This window comes from Melanostigma gelatinosum (assembly GCF_949748355.1).
Source record: "Melanostigma gelatinosum genome assembly, chromosome: 7".
Taxonomy (NCBI): Eukaryota; Metazoa; Chordata; class Actinopteri; order Perciformes; family Zoarcidae; genus Melanostigma; species Melanostigma gelatinosum.
The window spans coordinates 1,357,495-1,375,789 of record NC_136640.1 but is presented as its reverse complement, the minus strand read 5'-3'; the positions used below and the strand labels follow the sequence as shown (position 1 = coordinate 1,375,789).

The 18,295-nt window shown below is 40.2% G+C and overlaps 1 protein-coding gene across 1 annotated transcript in view; it reads left to right on the top strand.

Annotated features, from left to right (window-relative positions):
• Window positions 1–15,485: 15,485 nt before the first annotated feature.
• Window positions 15,486–18,295, top strand: part of exoc3l2b (exocyst complex component 3-like 2b) — a gene marked incomplete at its 5' end in the record, with an annotated part of 27,663 nt that continues 24,853 nt past the window's right edge. Inside the window, one exon of the mRNA XM_079272254.1 lies at window positions 15,486–15,964. Coding sequence (XP_079128380.1) covers window positions 15,486–15,964 — 479 coding nt within the window. The remainder of the gene's footprint in view (window positions 15,965–18,295) is intronic.

Sequence of the window (18,295 nt, the reverse complement as noted above, 5' to 3'; positions counted from 1 at the left end):
CTCCTTGATCTTTCGAGCAGAAATTAGAGGTTTGAGATGACCTTCAAGATGCCGGAGAAGAACAACTTCCAGTTCAAGTGAGGATCAAGGAAATGACAAATAAGAGACTTGGGATGTGCCCGTAGTGACCGGTGTCCCAGTGTCAAGTTAAGTTATTGTGAAGTTGTATACAGTGTCTCTACGTCACTCCTCCTCAATGCACATATGTTCACTGGTTGCAAAAATCCAAGATGGCGATGGCCAATTCACCAAACTCAAGGTCCACAAACCAGTGGATGACGTCACGATGACCACGTACCTACCTACCTACCTACCTACCTACCTACCCATCCATCCATCCATCCATCCATCCATCCATCCATCCATCCATCCATCTATGCAGAGTGACGTCATGGGGCATTTGTATGCAGAGTGCATTGTGGAAACATAAATAATAATATCAGCAAACCTTAAATCTCCACCAGGGGGCGCTGCTGCTGTAGAGCCGGCAACCCGACCAATCATTAAGGCCGTGGTGTGTGTGTGTGTGTGTGTGTGCTGGGGGTCGTTGGTTGGGGGGGGCGGAGGAAGAGGAAAATATGACAATTTCCTGCTGCAGCTAGAAAGTAAAACAAACAGGAAACAAGGAGCAGAACTCACAGAGCTCGACGAGGAGCGAGTAGAGACGGTAGAACCACAGGGAGCAGAACCCAGATGACTGAGGGATAGTAGAACCCAGTAGAACCTGACAAACAGAACATCAAGCGGAGCAGAGGAGGAAGGAACCTGCAGCCGATGTTCAAGAGCAAGTCAGTAGAAGAGAGCTGACCTGAGGACAGTATAAGCCAGTAGAACTCTGTAGAACCCTCTGTAGGAGCAACAGAACAATAATAGAACAGTTAAAAACACCAAGGCTGCGACTCACTGTGGAGCTCAAACCACCGGCAACCGGCTCATTGAAACACACGTGCACACACACACACACACACACACACATACACACACACACACACACACACACACACACACACACACACACACACACACACACACACACACACACACTGTGGTAGAGATGTCACAGTCTTGAGGAAAAGTCCTGGATTATTTTTTTTATTTTAGAAAAACACAAAAAAAGGTAAGAGCTGCTTGTTTAATCTCTGTTTCTGTGTGTGTGTGTGTGTGTGTGTGTGTGTGTGTGTGTGTGTGTGTGTGTGTGTAATTACTGATGCTATGGGGACACTTTCTTAATTTCGTTAAATTCATAAGTTAATTAAGTTTTTCTTATTTGCACATTCAGTATATGTAACAGCATAAACTCATTAACTGACAAACTGTAACTCAATGAGACGAGCCCAGAAACAAACAGGTTTGAGAGGACTTGGAGACGTTGTGGGGACTCGTCCTCAGATACACGGTCCCCACAACGTCACATCATCGGGTTAAGAGTTTAAGTTTAAGATGGATCTCATGACCTCAAAAGTGCTTGAAGCAGGTGTGTGTGTGTGTGTGTGTGTGTGTGAATTTCCTTTACTTACGACAGAGTGAGGACCTAAACACAGAGTGACTTCTTCAAAGGCCTGTTTGAGGATTAAGACTTTGTTTTAAAGTTCATGTTAGTCAGGTTCATGTAGTCGTGATGGTTATGGTCAAGTGTGTTCCATTTTTTTATTTCATGAATCATAACTCGTATTCACCAAGTGATCCTGGTGGCTCCACCTGTTATGTGGCATCTATGTGTTAGTGTGCGTTTTTGCAAACTGAAGAACAAACAGCATTCACTTATTCTTTGTGCTAAGCTAAGCTAAACTGGCCACTCAGTGATGAAAATGATCTGAAATACCTGAAGAAGAACAAAAGATGTTCCTTTAAAGATGCCACTGTTCCTTTAAACCAGCGGTGTGACATCCTGCTCAGTACATTAAAGTATCTACTGTGTTTCCAGTGTGTGTGTGTGTGTGTGTGTGTGTGTGTGTGCGCGTGTGTTGACAGATTTATACAGTCAGGGTTGATTCCAGGTAATCAATACCCGATCACATCCAAATCTTGATTTACTGATGTGCCTCTTACTGGGAAGTCACGCCGCGATGAAGCCCAGTGCATGCTGGGTGGAAGTAATTATGATGTAATCGACACAGTCAGACGCGACTTCCTGTTTCAGGACGATGACCACTCTGGTTCTTGATTGCATTCATTCATTGTGTCCTGACCATTAGTAAGGTGTAACGTTTTAAACTTTACCAGAACAAATTTAAGAGATTGAGTTTTGAGGGATACTTGAGATAAATAATGAATAAAAACTCGATATGTGTCGGACTGTGTAGTGAAAAGTAAATCAGTTTCTTCAGGACAGTTTAAAAGAAGAAGAATTTGCAGTTTAATGATTTATCTTCTCAGAGCGTTGAGTTGCGTTTCTGTCTCATATGAAACCAGTGACAGCAGTAGAATAACTGTATAAACTTCTCTTTCTTTGACACACTGACCGCATGAAACTCTCTCTTTTTATATAACTGCTGACTCAGCGGCACAACTTTCATGTCAACACTTTGACAGCTCGAAGGTTTTTACTGAGGAGTGATTATTGAAACTACAACAGAGAAGATCTTCTACCGATTGAAAGAATGGAGCCAAAGTTTATTACTCATACCTGTTTTTTACAACACACAACGTAGTAAACAAATTTCCGAAAGTGTTGAACATTGTACGATATATTTATATTATGAAGATAAGTTGTTGAAATTCTAAAGTCTCCACATTTTCAATATAAAAGTTTATCAGTGTAGACTGAGTGTATGTTTGTATCGGTGTAGACTGACTGTATCTTTGTATCGGTGTAGACTGACTGTGTGTTTGTATCAGTGTAGACTGACTGTGTGTTTGTATCGGTGTAGAGTGACTGTGTTTGTATCAGTATAGACTGAGTGTATGTTTGTATCGGTGTAGACTGACTGTATGTTTGTATCGGTGTAGACTGACTGTATGTTTGTATCGGTGTAGACTGAGTGTATGTTTGTATCGGTGTAGACTGACTGTATGTTTGTATCGGTGTAGACTGAGTGTATGTTTGTATCGGTGTAGACTGAGTGTATGTTTGTATCGGTGTAGACTGAGTGTATGTTTGTATCGGTGTAGACTGAGTGTATGTTTGTATCGGTGTAGACTGAGTGTATGTTTGTATCGGTGTAGACTGACTGTATGTTTGTATCGGTGTAGAGTGACTGTGTTTGTATCAGTGTAGACTGACTGTATGTTTGTATCGGTGTAGACTGAGTGTATGTTTGTATCGGTGTAGACTGACTGTATGTTTGTATCAGTGTAGACTGACTGTATGTTTGTATCGGTGTAGACTGAGTGTATGTTTGTATCGGTGTAGACTGACTGTATGTTTGTATCGGTGTAGACTGAGTGTATGTTTGTATCAGTGTAGACTGACTGTGTGTTTGTATCGGTGTAGACTGACTGTATGTTTGTATCGGTGTAGACTGAGTGTATGTTTGTATCGGTGTAGACTGAGTGTATGTTTGTATCGGTGTAGACTGAGTGTATGTTTGTATCGGTGTAGACTGACTGTATGTTTGTATCGGTGTAGAGTGACTGTGTTTGTATCAGTGTAGACTGACTGTATGTTTGTATCGGTGTAGACTGACTGTATGTTTGTATCGGTGTAGACTGAGTGTATGTTTGTATCGGTGTAGACTGACTGTATGTTTGTATCAGTGTAGACTGAGTGTATGTTTGTATCGGTGTAGACTGACTGTATGTTTGTATCAGTGTAGACTGACTGTATGTTTGTATCGGTGTAGACTGAGTGTATGTTTGTATCGGTGTAGACTGAGTGTATGTTTGTATCGGTGTAGACTGAGTGTATGTTTGTATCAGTGTAGACTGACTGTATGTTTGTATCGGTGTAGACTGAGTGTATGTTTGTATCAGTGTAGACTGACTGTATGTTTGTATCGGTGTAGAGTGACTGTGTTTGTATCAGTGTAGACTGCGTGTATGTTTGTATCGGTGTAGACTGACTGTATGTTTGTATCGGTGTAGAAAGAAGATGGGTGTGATGTAAAGACTGACACAGAAAGACCTCCACATGTCCTCTGACATGATAAGTTCAGAGACAGACGGGCAGCCATGTTGGAAAACAGCCTGTCTGTAATCATGTGATTAAATATCTGTGTATTTAAATTAAGCGGAAAAGGACCAACATCAGTCAGTAAATGATCGCCTGTGTGTAAGTGTGTCTCTGTGTGTGTGTGTTAAAAGTAGAGTTAATGAGTATTGTCAGCTCTTTTGTGAGGTGTGTGTGTTTACCAGCTGACTGACCGATGACTCCCAGCTACAGGAATGTTCACACACACACACACACACACACACACACACACACACACACACACACACACCACACACACCGTAATAATGTCCTTGTTGAATGAAAAGTGACAGATTCTTTTTTGTGCTCGGGGAAATGATTCGTAGACAAGAGACAGGAAGTAGTTTGACATTGAAATAGAAAGTCAGGGACTCGATCCAGACCTGGACCCAGCAGGGACCCTGTGTTTCCTGTTGGAGCTCAGGGGTCCGGGTGCAGACGATACTGGAGCCAGAGGACTGAGGGCATTGAAGCTGCTGTACTTCTTCTTTAAACCAGCGGCGGAAGAAGTACAATTACTCTGTTACAAGTAAAATCATGCATTTAAAATCTCACTGCAGTAAAAGTACAAAAGTATCAACATCAAAATATACTTAAAGTACCAAGAGTAAAAGTTACTCATTATTCAGAATAATAAATATTGTATTGTTGATACATTAAGGACTTTATATGCAGCTGGTATTTGATCTATGATAATACGTCATCATTTTATGTTATTTCATTTCATTTTTGGAATCGATTAAAAGTAATTAAAGCCGTCCGATAAATGCAGTGAAAAGTACAATATGTACCTCTGAGAGAGTTGAAGTATAAAGTAGCAGAGAATGGAAATACTGCAGTAAAGTACAAGTACCTCAACATTTCAATCGTCTCGTTTTTCTCTCTGCTCAGAAACTACTCAAAGTACTTTGTTTTTGATATTTAAGAATCCAGTGGAAGTAAAACATTTTCCCGCCAAAATTAGCGTGTATTTGTCATTTTTTAAACGCAGGAAAACCAGAGCAGCTTTTCTTGTCTTTCTTCTAGTGAGTCACGTTCACTGTTAACGAACCTGCTGGGAAAAAAACGGATAAATAAACGGGTAAAATGTAACGCTGGTTACGTCTTTATTTTATACCTGTGACACATAAATAAGTGTCCACCGGGTGTCGTGAGTCCATCACAACGACCGGAGCTGAAAAAAACTCCTAAAGTCAGACGGAAAGAAGCTTTATTGGAATCATCACTTTCAAGGTGAATAAACAAGAATCCAGATGTCTGTTGTCTCGTAGCAGCTGCAGAAATAACACGATAGAAGTGATTACATCAAAATGCCAGACATGTATTACGGTAACAGTTATGATATAGGCTCTGGCTATTTCCTGCAGGCAGCTACGTCTGAGTGCAGACCTGCTGTCAATCAAACTCACAACAATCGCTCCTTCATTTCTTCTGCATTCTGATGCATTTAATAAACTGGCGTTGATGATGAACTGAATCACCAGACTGCTGCAGCTTCACCTTCATTGAAATAGTGAGTCAATAAAACCCTCTGTACCGGAACCACACCCGGGCGTTCAAGTACACAAACTACCAAAATATTTAATCAATATTTAGATTTCGATGTCATGAAAAAATACCAGCAGGCTTTTATGGCTATTCTTACCCACAATCCTTTGCAGCAGCAGATATATGAGCAAGAGCGTGAAAGTTCAAGGTGCCATGTTCTGAGGAAGTAGTTTGTCATGATTGAACGGATACTTCATGTAACGGTGTGTACTTTGGGTACTTTGTGAAGGCAGCTGCAGTGTGAAGTAAAAGTACAAAGAAAACGTTTCTAAAGATCAATGAAGAATCAATATTTTAGTTTTCTTAAGTCAAATGAATCCTCTTCTTCAATGTCAACCACCATCCACGTCAATAAAGTTTTATTTTCAACAGGTTTTAATGAATACAGTTAGACTTAAAGGAGAAGGTTAAGAATCCAACTGCAGCTGAACTCACCTTCATATTTCACGAAGCGTTTCGATTCTTATATTTCCGAGCGGCCCTGAACGCAGCACGGTAACCCCTCCGGTGAGTGAGTCTCTGAGGCTTCAGTCGCTGCTGATCCGCTTCTCTCTCCGGTAACTTCTCTCTGTCGTGTCCGCCGCTTGTGGCGCTTGAGCCGGGCTTGTGATGAGGGTTTGAGCCGCGGATCCTCCAGCATGAGTTCCCGCCGTGAGTACAACGTATAAAGATATTAAGCACGTGACATGTTGAGAGGACATATGGTTTCAACCTGAAACAAAAGAGTCATTTAAATCAAATGTTCAGAATCACAGAAATGATTTTAGGTCTTTATTGAAAAGCTGCAAAAAGCATTGTAGAAGTAATTCATATTCTGGAGAAATAGTTTATAAAATAGTGAGAAATGAGTGAAAAATGTCCGTTTTCTGAATCTCAAGGTGAAACGTTCAAATGTCTAAAACCCCCAAAATATACAGAACTAAATCAACTATTTCAAATAAAGTTATTAAAGCTTAAAATACTGTGTCATTTAAGAAGTCTTGAAGCAAAAACAGTGAAATGAAGAAAGGAGGTCTCCTATTGTCTCCTGTTGTCTCCTATTGTATCCTGTTGTCTCCTATTGTCTCCTATTGTCTCTTATTGTCTCCTGTTGTCTCCTATTGTCTCCTATTGTCTCCTATTGTCTCCTATTGTCTCCTATTGTCTCCTGTTGTCTCCTATTGTCTCCTATTGTCTCCTGTTGTCTCCTGTTGTCTCCTATTGTCTCCTATTGTCTCCTGTTGTCTCCTATTGTCTCCTGTTGTCTCCTATTGTCTCCTGTTGTCTCTTATTGTCTCCTATTGTCTCCTGTTGTCTCCTGTTGTCTCCTGTTGTCTCCTATTGTCTCCTGTTGTCTCTTATTGTCTCCTATTGTCTCCTATTGTCTCCTATTGTCTCCTATTGTCTCCTGTTGTCTCCTGTTGTCTCCTATTGTCTCCTATTGTCTCCTGTTGTCTCCTATTGTCTCCTATTGTCTCCTATTGTCTCCTGTTGTCTCTTATTGTCTCCTATTGTCTCCTGTTGTCTCCTGTTGTCTCTTATTGTCTCCTATTGTCTCCTGTTGTCTCCTTTTGTCTCTTATTGTCTCCTATTGTCTCCTATTGTCTCCTGTTGTCTCTTATTGCCTCTTATTGTCTCCTATTGTCTCTTATTGTCTCCTACTGTCTCATATTGTATCTTATTGTCTCTTATTGTCTCTTATTGTCTCCTATTGTCTCCTATTGTCTCCTATTGTCTCTTATTGTCTCTTTTTGTCTTTTTGCTGTACCTGAACGCATCACAAAGTAGTTTTATATTCATGTGGAGACAGAACCACCTTCTGGGAACCAGGTCTCCTTACTGCTGGACCAGAACCTGGGAGATCTGGTTTCATTGTGAGAGGAGACAGGTGCTTTTATTTTGAAACAGGAAACCAGAACATAAACATCAAAACATGATTTATTGTTTATTTGTAGGCTGCAGCTGACGATTGTTTGATGAAGGCAAGAAAAGTTTATTTGTATCGAACATTTCAACAGCAAGATAATTCAATCAAGCATTAAGCATCAGCCATAAATCAAAAGAAAAGAGATTTAAAAACAATTAAGAAACATTAAAAACATCCGTTCAAACACGAACAAGCTGAGTGAGAAATAAATACAGCAGTGAAATGCAGAAATGAATTAATATCCTTGAATGTGTTCAATTAAAGGAAACAGAAAAGTCTTCAGTGTCACAGAGACAAAGACGCGTTTGAGAGATGCAGATACAGGAAGAGCTAAAGAGAGCAACGCACAGTCGTCACTTCTGATCGACTTTGAGCTCCTGGAATATATAATATATTATATATATATATATATATATATATATATATATATATATATATATATATATATTATGTAATATATATGTTTTCGTTCACATGAAATTAGTTTTGAGATTAAAAATCCACTTCTCCCTGAGAACTATATGTTTTGAACAATGTGCGTTCTATTCATTGGTGTATTGTTCACTGATGCTTGATGTGTATATTATTTTGATCACTGTGTTTATGATTTATGAGCAGTGTTTGATTTTGAGCACAGGTAAAACAGGTAAAACTGTTTTGAGGCGAAAGTTTCATTTTGCGAGAGGATTCAGAGGTTTTGTGTTCACAGTTTTGAGAGAATGGGCGTCCGGTTCAAGAAATGTGTCTCAGCAATCGAGAACAACTGTAATGAGAGGCAGATGCATTGTGGGTAACCGTGACCTGGGGCGACTGTGGCTCAGTGGTAGAATCAGGGTCGTCCTTCAATCAGACGGTCGGCGGTTCGATCCCCGGCTCCACTCGTCCATGTTGACGTGTCCTTGAGCAAGGCACTGAACCCTGTGCCTACGGGTTAGTTGGTCCCGATGTCTGTGAACTCTTCTCAACAACATTGAATATTTAATATTACAATTAATGTACAACTGATTATGTACTGACGGGTCTCATTGATCGGCCTCAGAGACGAAGTCGGCTGGTTTCTGATCATAAATATCATAAATATCATAGATATAAATATCATAGACATCACCTGTGATTGATGATTTGTTTGTTCTTGAGCAGATATTACAAACTGTAAACATTGAGGCTTTTATTTGTCGTCTTCATCTGATCTGTGATCAGTCGCCTTGATGGACGATGTAATAAATGAATCGGAGGAGCTGATTGGCTGATGGGACTTTGGAGCCACTAAAGCGTCTCTGATCAATCATCTACTGATCACTCGTCTGATCTCAGACCAGGTTCACGTCTACACGCAGAGATAACATTCATGTCTCCTATTGATCGCTGTCTTTGTCTGTGTCGTGCTCTTATTTTGAAATATGCTGAGCTGAAGGACCTGCAGAATATTTTGTCATGTGAGACATTTTCTTCTTCTGCTTTCTAAAGTGGCGGTTCATCATTTGCTGGGCGGATGGATACGGTGTACAAGAAAGTAGTCCCGGCTATTTTTAGACTAAAACTGCACGTTCAGCGTTTTTTGCGTTCAGATGAAACAGACTCAACATGTTAATCAGTGAGCTTCAGAGGTGCTGCCGTTAATCCGTCTTTATGCTAAGCTAGGCTAACAGACATGAGCCTCATATCCAGTTTATTGAGTCATATTTCATCACAAGAAGCCGCTCGACCACATCGTAGTAAAATATAGTTTATGATCTCTGAATTTATAGAAAACGTGTGTTTACCAGGTAGAGAGACACCGGCCAGGTGCATTCTGGGAAATGCAGGATCCAGTGTTTTCGGACCAAAAGTCAGTTTGTGTTTAACTTCTTCTTTTTGGGCTGAAGATGTTTTTCTATAATCGACGGAGGGAGAATAATCGATCTGATTGATGACATCACTCTGACATTCAGAGTCAAACTGTCCTCTGATTTACGAGCAGACAGCGAACGCACCACGAACAAACACAAATTCAACTAAAGTAAAAAAAAAACTGCTACGCTAGTTAGCTAGTTAGCGTTAGCATTAGCTGCTGCTGAAGATGTTGCATTTAGTTTGTCAGAAGTACAAGAAGTATTCTGATACTTTACTGCAGTAAAACTACGAATGCCACACTGTAAAAATACTATGTTATGGAAAAGTACTTATCCCACAGTGTGCAAATACTCTGCTACAGGGAAAGTACTAAAACCACAAAGTTAAAATACTATATTACAGTAAAAGTATATATTACAGTAAAAGTACACTGTGAAAATACTCTTCTATAGTAAAAAATATTAATCCCACACAGTATCTAAAGCTGTCAGATAAATATAGTTAAACAAGTGACATGGAAAGGAAATACTAAATAGGTAAAATACCTCAAAATTGTACTTAAGTTTTAGTACTTGATAAATACTCAAATTTTTGCCATTTGAGGATTTTACTTCCTGTTTTCAAGGAGATGATGACAATTTTTGAGGCATAATTATGTTTCATCTGAAGCCAGAACGTCTCTCTAGTCTGAATATTATATATTTATACACATATACATGTACATATATGTGTATATATAGATATATGTAGATATACACATATATGTAACTATCTACTCAGTGTTTTGGAGTCAACAGTTCAATTAAAGATAAAGTTTGAGCAGGAAGTCAATTCCTGTTTTTATTTAGAATGTTCTGACTGTTTCCTTCTGCTCACATTCATCAGCTGATTATCTGTAGAGCCATTACTCACTCACACACACACACACACACACACACTCACGCACACGCACACACACTCACACACACACACTCACGCACACGCACACACACTCACACACACACTCACGCACACACACACACTCACACACACACACACACTCACACACACACACACACACTCACGCACACACCCACACACTCACACACACACACACACTCACACACACACTCTCACACACACACACACACACTCACACACACACACACACACACTCACGCACACACACACACACACACACTCACACACACACACTCACGCACACACACACACTCACGCACACACACACACTCACGCACACGCGCACACACGCACACACACTCACGCGCACGCACTCGCATTCGCACACGCAGACACACACACACACACACAGACATACAGACACACACACACACACACAGACATACAGACACACACACACACACACAGACATACAGACACACACACACTCACACACACAGACACAAACACACACACACACACAGGCACACACAGACACACACACACACACACACACTCTCACACACACACGCACACTCACACACGCACACTCACACAGACACACACAGACACACAGACGCACACTCTCACACGCACACACACTCACACACGCACACACACACACACACACAGACACACACATAGATACACAGACACACACACAGACACACACAGTGGTGTGGTTGTAGTCTGAGTTGTGGTGCAGGATCGTAGTGGTGTGGTTGTAGTCTGAGTTGTGGTGCAGGATCGTAGTGGTGTGGTTGTAGTCTGAGTTGTGGTGCAGGATCGTAGTGGTGTGGTTGTAGTCTGAGTTGTGGTGCAGGATCGTAGTGGTGTGGTTGTAGTCTGAGTTGTGGTTCAGGATCGTAGTGGTGTGGGTGTAGTCTGAGTTCTGGTTCAGGAGGAGGTCTCTGGTGGGTCTCTCCTGATGAACTACGACGCCTGACTTCCTGTTGTTGTTGTTGTTCGGGTACCTGAACACACCTGTCCCTCTTTCCTCATGTCACCTGAGAAACCTCACAGCAAACCTCTGGTCCAGACTCTGTGGGTCTCAGGTGGTCTTCAGGTCTGACCCGGGGTTTATAGACCTCCCTGGTCCTGGTCCAGAGGCGGTGCTGACAGCAGAGACTTGGGCGTCCTGGTCTCTGTCTGTCCCACTATCGCTGTTCTTTCCGCTCCATTGTTTGTGTCCGATGCCCCGAGGCAGCCGCCGGGGCTGCTGGGTATTTATGGAACCCACACCGCTGAATCACTTCCTACTTCACCCTCACTTCGTGTGTGTGTGTGTGTGTGTGTGTGTGTGTGTGTGTGTGTGTGTGTGTGTGTGTGTGTGTGTGAGAGAGTGTGTGTGAGTGTGTGTGTGTGTGTGTGTGAGAGAGTGTGTGTCTGTGTGTGTGTGTATCTGTGTGTGAGTGTGTGTTATTAAATAGAGTATTTGTACACCGTGGTATTAGTACTTTTAATTAAACAGAGTATTTGTACACCGTGGTATTAGTACTTTTAATTAAACAGTATTTGTACACCGTGGTATTAGTACTTTTACTTAAACAGAGTATTTGTACACCGTGGTATTAGTACTTTTACTTAAACAGAGTATTTGTACACCGTGGTATTAGTACTTTTAATTAAACAGAGTATTTGTACACCGTGGTATTAGTACTTTTAATTAAACAGAGTATTTGTACACCGTGGTATTAGTACTTTTAATTAAACAGAGTATTTGTACACCGTGGTATTAGTACTTTTAATTAAACAGAGTATTTGTACACCGTGGTATTAGTACTTTTAATTAAACAGAGTATTTGTACACCGTGGTATTAGTACTTTTAATTAAACAGAGTATTTGTACACCGTGGTATTAGTACTTTTAATTAAACAGAGTATTTGTACACCGTGGTATTAGTACTTTTAATTAAACAGTATTTGTACACCGTGGTATTAGTACTTTTACTTAAACAGAGTATTTGTACACCGTGGTATTAGTACTTTTACTTAAACAGAGTATTTGTACACCGTGGTATTAGTACTTTTAATTAAACAGAGTATTTGTACACCGTGGTATTAGTACTTTTAATTAAACAGAGTATTTGTACACCGTGGTATTAGTACTTTTAATTAAACAGAGTATTTGTACACCGTGGTATTAGTACTTTTAATTAAACAGAGTATTTGTACACCGTGGTATTAGTACTTTTAATTAAACAGAGTATTTGTACACCGTGGTATTAGTACTTTTAATTAAACAGAGTATTTGTACACCGTGGTATTAGTACTTTTACTGCAGTAAAGGAGGTGAATTGTTCTTGTATCTCAGCTTGATATAAATTCTTTCAGATGACATTTTAAACCTGTAAAGCCATCAGACAACTCATATTATTATATAATGATGATGATATTATGATGATGATATAATGATGATGATATTATGATGATGATATAATGATGATGATATTATGATGATATTATGATGATATTATGATGATGATATTGTGATGATGATATTGTGATGATGATATTATTATGATGATATTATGATGATGATATTGTGATGATGATATTGTGATGATGATATTATTATGATGATATTATGATGGTATTATGATGATATTATGATGATATTACGATGATGATATTATGATATTATGATGATGATATTATGATGATGTTATGATGATGATATTATGATGATATTATTATATAATAATGATGATATTATGATGATGTTATTATATTATTGTGATGATGTGATTATGATGACATTATGATGATGATATTATGATGATAATATGAAAATATTATGATGTGATTATGATGATATTATGATGATATTATGATGATATTATGATATAATTATGATGATATTATCAGAAACCTTTTAAACAGAGTTTCTTTCAGACTGAGTCTGATTTCTCTTGACCCAATGAGACGTGTTGGTGAATCATTACATCGTTCTGATCCCTGCCGGCGGTTAATGTTTGATGACTTTATGTCTTAAGGGTTTCTCGCTATGGGAACGAGTGACATCAGCGGCTTTATAACTGGGGCGGGGCCTCACCTAAACACTGACACACCTCGTTTAGTTTGAGGAGGTTTGAATACGTCCTCAAAAAGGTTCAAGGGATCCTTGAAGGTTTGTCCTTGAGCAAGTGAACCGCTCACAGCCGGCAGCCAATCAGAAGTGAGCTCTTTTCTGTTGCCATGGTGATGACTTGCAGAGCAGCGATTCAGGTTCAACTTTATTTTCTGGACCGAAGTTCTGAGGTTCAGTTTGAGTGTTTTCACGAGAAGCTGTCAGCCATGTTGTAGTGCCTTTAGTACAAACTAGAGTACAGTGGTTTTAGTACTTCTACTGAGTACTTTTACTGTAACAGAGTATTTGTACACTGTGGTCGTAGTACTTTCATGGAAACACATAAACAAGGATACATTTAACATTTAAAATCACAGCAGACGATGTGTTCAAGACCCTTTTGTTTGATCTGGATTAAGGTCCATGCTTCAGTTCAGGGTCGGTCTGTGATGATCAGTAACACTCTGTGACGTTAATAAGTTATCGTGGAGGCCGAGTCACAGAGTTTAAGGTACAGAGAACACTTGTAGTATTACATCAGTGTACAATACTCGTAATCACAGAAGTAAAGAACAGAAACAAACTGGACCCTGAATGCCTCTTCTGTCTGTGTGATGCTGATGTGTGTTGAACGTTATTGGTTTTGACCAAAAGTTTAAATCTTTTTTTTGTGTTTTATCTCAATCAAATTTTTTTTCTTTAAAATGTACAAAATATTTTTGATGACTCGTCTCGATTTTTGGGGGCAGTGACAAAGATTCATCCAATCGAATTGGGGGGACTAGTTAACTCCCCCCATCATGTGGAAGAAGCACTGAAATCTTGTACTTAATAAACAAAAGTACAACAACTACAACAGCGTAGAAATACTCTGTTGTGAAGTAAAAGTACTGCCTTCAAAACGATAAATAAATAGAAGAATGACGCGCCATCTTCCGGAGCAAAGAAAACCAAAACATAGACTGAAAGGGTCAAACTGAAAACCTCCTGTTGCCTTCGTCCTGATGAGGATGTGTTGACATGGTTACCGTGCGTCACAACAGAGCGTTTATCTGACATAAAGTCATAAAGTCATGAAGTCATGAAGTCATGAAGTCCATCTGTCTCTGAGAGGGTGGAGTCTTATCAGCTGCTTCCCTCAAAGTCTGAACCAGACGAGTACGAACTCTTCATTGTTGTATTTATAGAGTATTGTAGTACTGTAGTACTGTAGTACTGTTAGTACTGTAGTACTGTAAAACCACACAGTAAATATAGGAAGGAGACTACAACAACAGAGAACTAATAAAACAATCAGTAAACTATTTCATATTCATCAGTTCTGTCAATAATTGTTGGGTCAAAAAAGAAAAACATTAAGGGGAAATTAATTATTACACTTTTAGACAAAAAGAAATAGAATAAACAAATGTTAATGTTTTATAAATGAGTTCATGGAGATGTTTTATTGTTTGTATCATGTATATGAACGGATCAATGTATAAATTGTCATTGTGATGTTTCAGTTAATAAGTAGTAATTGATTTAGTAACTAGTATTTACTTTTAAATAAGTCTTGTGCATGGAATTTGTTAACTCAAGGACGACTTACTCGATTTTTCCAGAGCTTTCAACTGCATCTCGGTCTCACTGAGGTTCTGATGTTTAGTTTACAATGATGAGTAATTACATTGTTTTTGGATAATTCAACTGATAACAAATATAGCATTTTATTTATTTTTCCTAGTTCCTTGGTTTCTGGTTTGTTGTTCTTCTGCTCCGCTGGTTGCTGTTTGAGAATCGGCACATTATAATGTTTGCTGATGACATTTTTACAGTTGATTTTGTCAGCGTCTTTATTTCAGGAACTCTTTTAATGTTCGTGGATCCATGAAGTTTTATTTGTGCTTTATTGATCATACTTTTGCTTTAACATCAAGGTTTTAAAACGCCCACCTGTCCAGCAGAAATGGACTCAACAGTCTTGTCAGTTCCAGCTCTTTGATTGGTTGATTGATTGATCTGTTTCCCCTCCCTCCTCAGGTTCCTCCCTCCCTCCCCCCCCCTCCCCCCTCCCCATCATGCCCATCTTCAAAAACCTGCCAGTGCGCCTGAAAGGCGGCGGTCCGACTCTAGAAAACGCTTGGATCCTTCGCAGGATGAGTCTCAACATCACCCCCAACCATCGCCATCACAACCCCTTCGACCGCGATGACGGCGGCGGCAATGGCGGCCACGGCGACCACTGGTCGCCCGGCGGCTCGCTGCTCGACGGTGACGCGCCGAGGGACCGCAACCCCTTCGAGGACGAGGAGGACGAGAACGAGGCCAACGTGGGGAAAAAAAAGGGAGGCGGGAGCGGAGGCGGTTCGATGAGGTCGTCGTTCAAGTTCAAGTCTCCGCTGAAGACTCTGGGGAAGCTGGGGAAGAACCTCAGGCTGTCGGGGGGGAGGAGCAAAGGAAGCGAGACGCCCTCCCCACAGGGGTCGCTGCAAGGAACGCCGTCACCCGCAGAGAAAAAGAAGAGGGGCAGGAGGAGCTCTGAAGGAAGTCTGTTGAGGTAAAGACAAAAAGTAAAGTGGGATAATGGAAGTCTGTTAAAGAGTAGAACGACCATAATCGGTCAAGGAAAGGTAGAACAAGGGGACGAAGGATTAGAGGAGTTTGATTGTGGTTTGTTGAGGTTTACGTGGACAAGATTCAATTCAGGAGTCAAGATCCAGAAGATTTAAGGTTGTCTAAATAAATACAATAGAGAGAGAGAGATAGATAGATAGTTACTTTGTTAATCCCACAAGGGGAATTTTTACTACAGCAGCATTTATAGATACAGGTAAAGCAATAATATGAATAATAATATTAAATTAACTAACTAAACAATAGTGCAAAGATTTAACCAAACAAACAACATACACATTATACACAGCACAGGATCCTACACTGTCCTACTCAATGAATTGTGGAAAAAGAGACTTTTTGACATCTTCAGTTACAGTTTGTTTAAAAAAACAATAGCAGCTGAAGGTCATTGAAGGCATCACTGGTAACATTTTTACCAAACCAGCAAATCAGAAAAGGATGGGCTCAACAGTGTCATGTTCACATTGAAACCATTGATTTGCATCAAATCTAAGCTTCTGCATAGTTCATTGTACCAATTTCTTCTATGAAAGAGCGACACTGAAGGCTTTCCTACATAAAAAAATATGTTTTCTCTCTTCTCCCGAATGGCTTCAATGGCTTGATTGACAGACGGTTCATCCAATCACCTGCCAAGTATTTATTGAAAGTGCCCGCCCCTTTTCTAAAACGTTTCCAAAGATGTCTTCTCAGATCTGGCAGGCCAGGTTTGGGGGAAAGGGGCCTCCTCTCAAAAACGATCAACATTTCCTGAATTTTAGCATATTTATTTGGACGAAAAGACCGACCACCGAAATTCATCAAGATTGGGCCATGATCTTGATCCACACCCTGCAGGAGATTCACAAATCACATACTTATGGACGCATCTCAATACATGATTGCTCTGGTCATTAAGCCAACATATTGCACTAAAATCTATATTAAAGTTAGATAGGAACCTTTGCACAAGAACATGTGACTCAATACGATTAAAAGCAGAACAAAAGTCAATATAAAACAACGTGCGTGGTTCTTATTTCTACGATTTACATCCTCCACTAAACCCCTTTGCTCTGTAGGCAAACTGTAAAGAGGTCCAATAAGTCTTATAACCATAGATATCAAACCTAGAGTAGAATTAGTTAAACTCTTCTACCAATTCATCATCAGCCTTCTAAGGATAACATACTTCTCTGTCCTTTTCCTGCATCACAATCATGGACTTGATTTCCTTCCAAACCAACCTGTAAGTGCTCTTAGTTCAGCTCACCCACAAGGGTTATTTGTTAAGATGATGAGAGTTCGTCAAGGTTAAAAGGGAGGATCTTAAGGTATAGAGGGATGTTGGGAGTTCGTCTAGGTTAAGAGAACCAATTGGTGTTTAGGGATCAGGGGAATCTGGTAGGTTAAAGAGGGATGATGGGAGTTCGTCAAGATGTTAAGGTACAAGGGTGGTTTGTTAAGATACAGAGGTATGATGAGAGTTTGCAGAAGGGAATAGGGATGAGCAAAGTTTGTAAAGTTAAATGAGGATCGAGGTAATTAGGGATTACATTTGTCAAGGTGAAAGGGGACCAACAGAACATGGGAGTTATGGTAAAAAGGGAGGATGAGAGTTTGTCAAGGTAAAAAGGGAGGATGAGAGTTCGTCAAGGTAAAAAGGGAGGATGAGAGTTCGTCAAGGTAAAAAGGGAGGATGAGAGTTCATCAAGGTAAAAAGGGAGGATGAGAGTTCGTCAAGGTAAAAAGGGAGGATGAGAGTTCGTCAAGGTAAAAAGGGAGGATGAGAGTTCATCAAGGTAAAAAGGGAGGATGAGAGTTAGTCAAGGTAAAAAGGGAGGATGAGAGTTCGTCAAGGTAAAAAGGGAGGATGAGAGTTCGTCAAGGTAAAAAGGGAGGATGAGATTTTGTCGAGGTAAAAAGGGAGGATGACAGTTCGTCGAGGTAAAAAGGGAGGATGAGAGTTCATCGAGGTAAAAAGGGAGGATGAGAGTTCATCAAGGTAAAAAGGGAGGATGAGAGTTCGTCAAGGTAAAAAGGGAGGATGAGAGTTCGTCAAGGTAAAAAGGGAGGATGAGAGTTCGTCAAGGTAAAAAGGGAGGATGAGAGTTCGTCAAGGTAAAAAGGGAGGATGAGAGTTCGTCAAGGTAAAAAGGGAGGATGAGAGTTCGTCAAGGTAAAATGGGAGGATGAGAGTTCGTCAAGGTAAAAAGGGAGGATGAGAGTTCATCAAGGTAAAAGGGAGGATGAGTTTGTCGAGGTATATAGG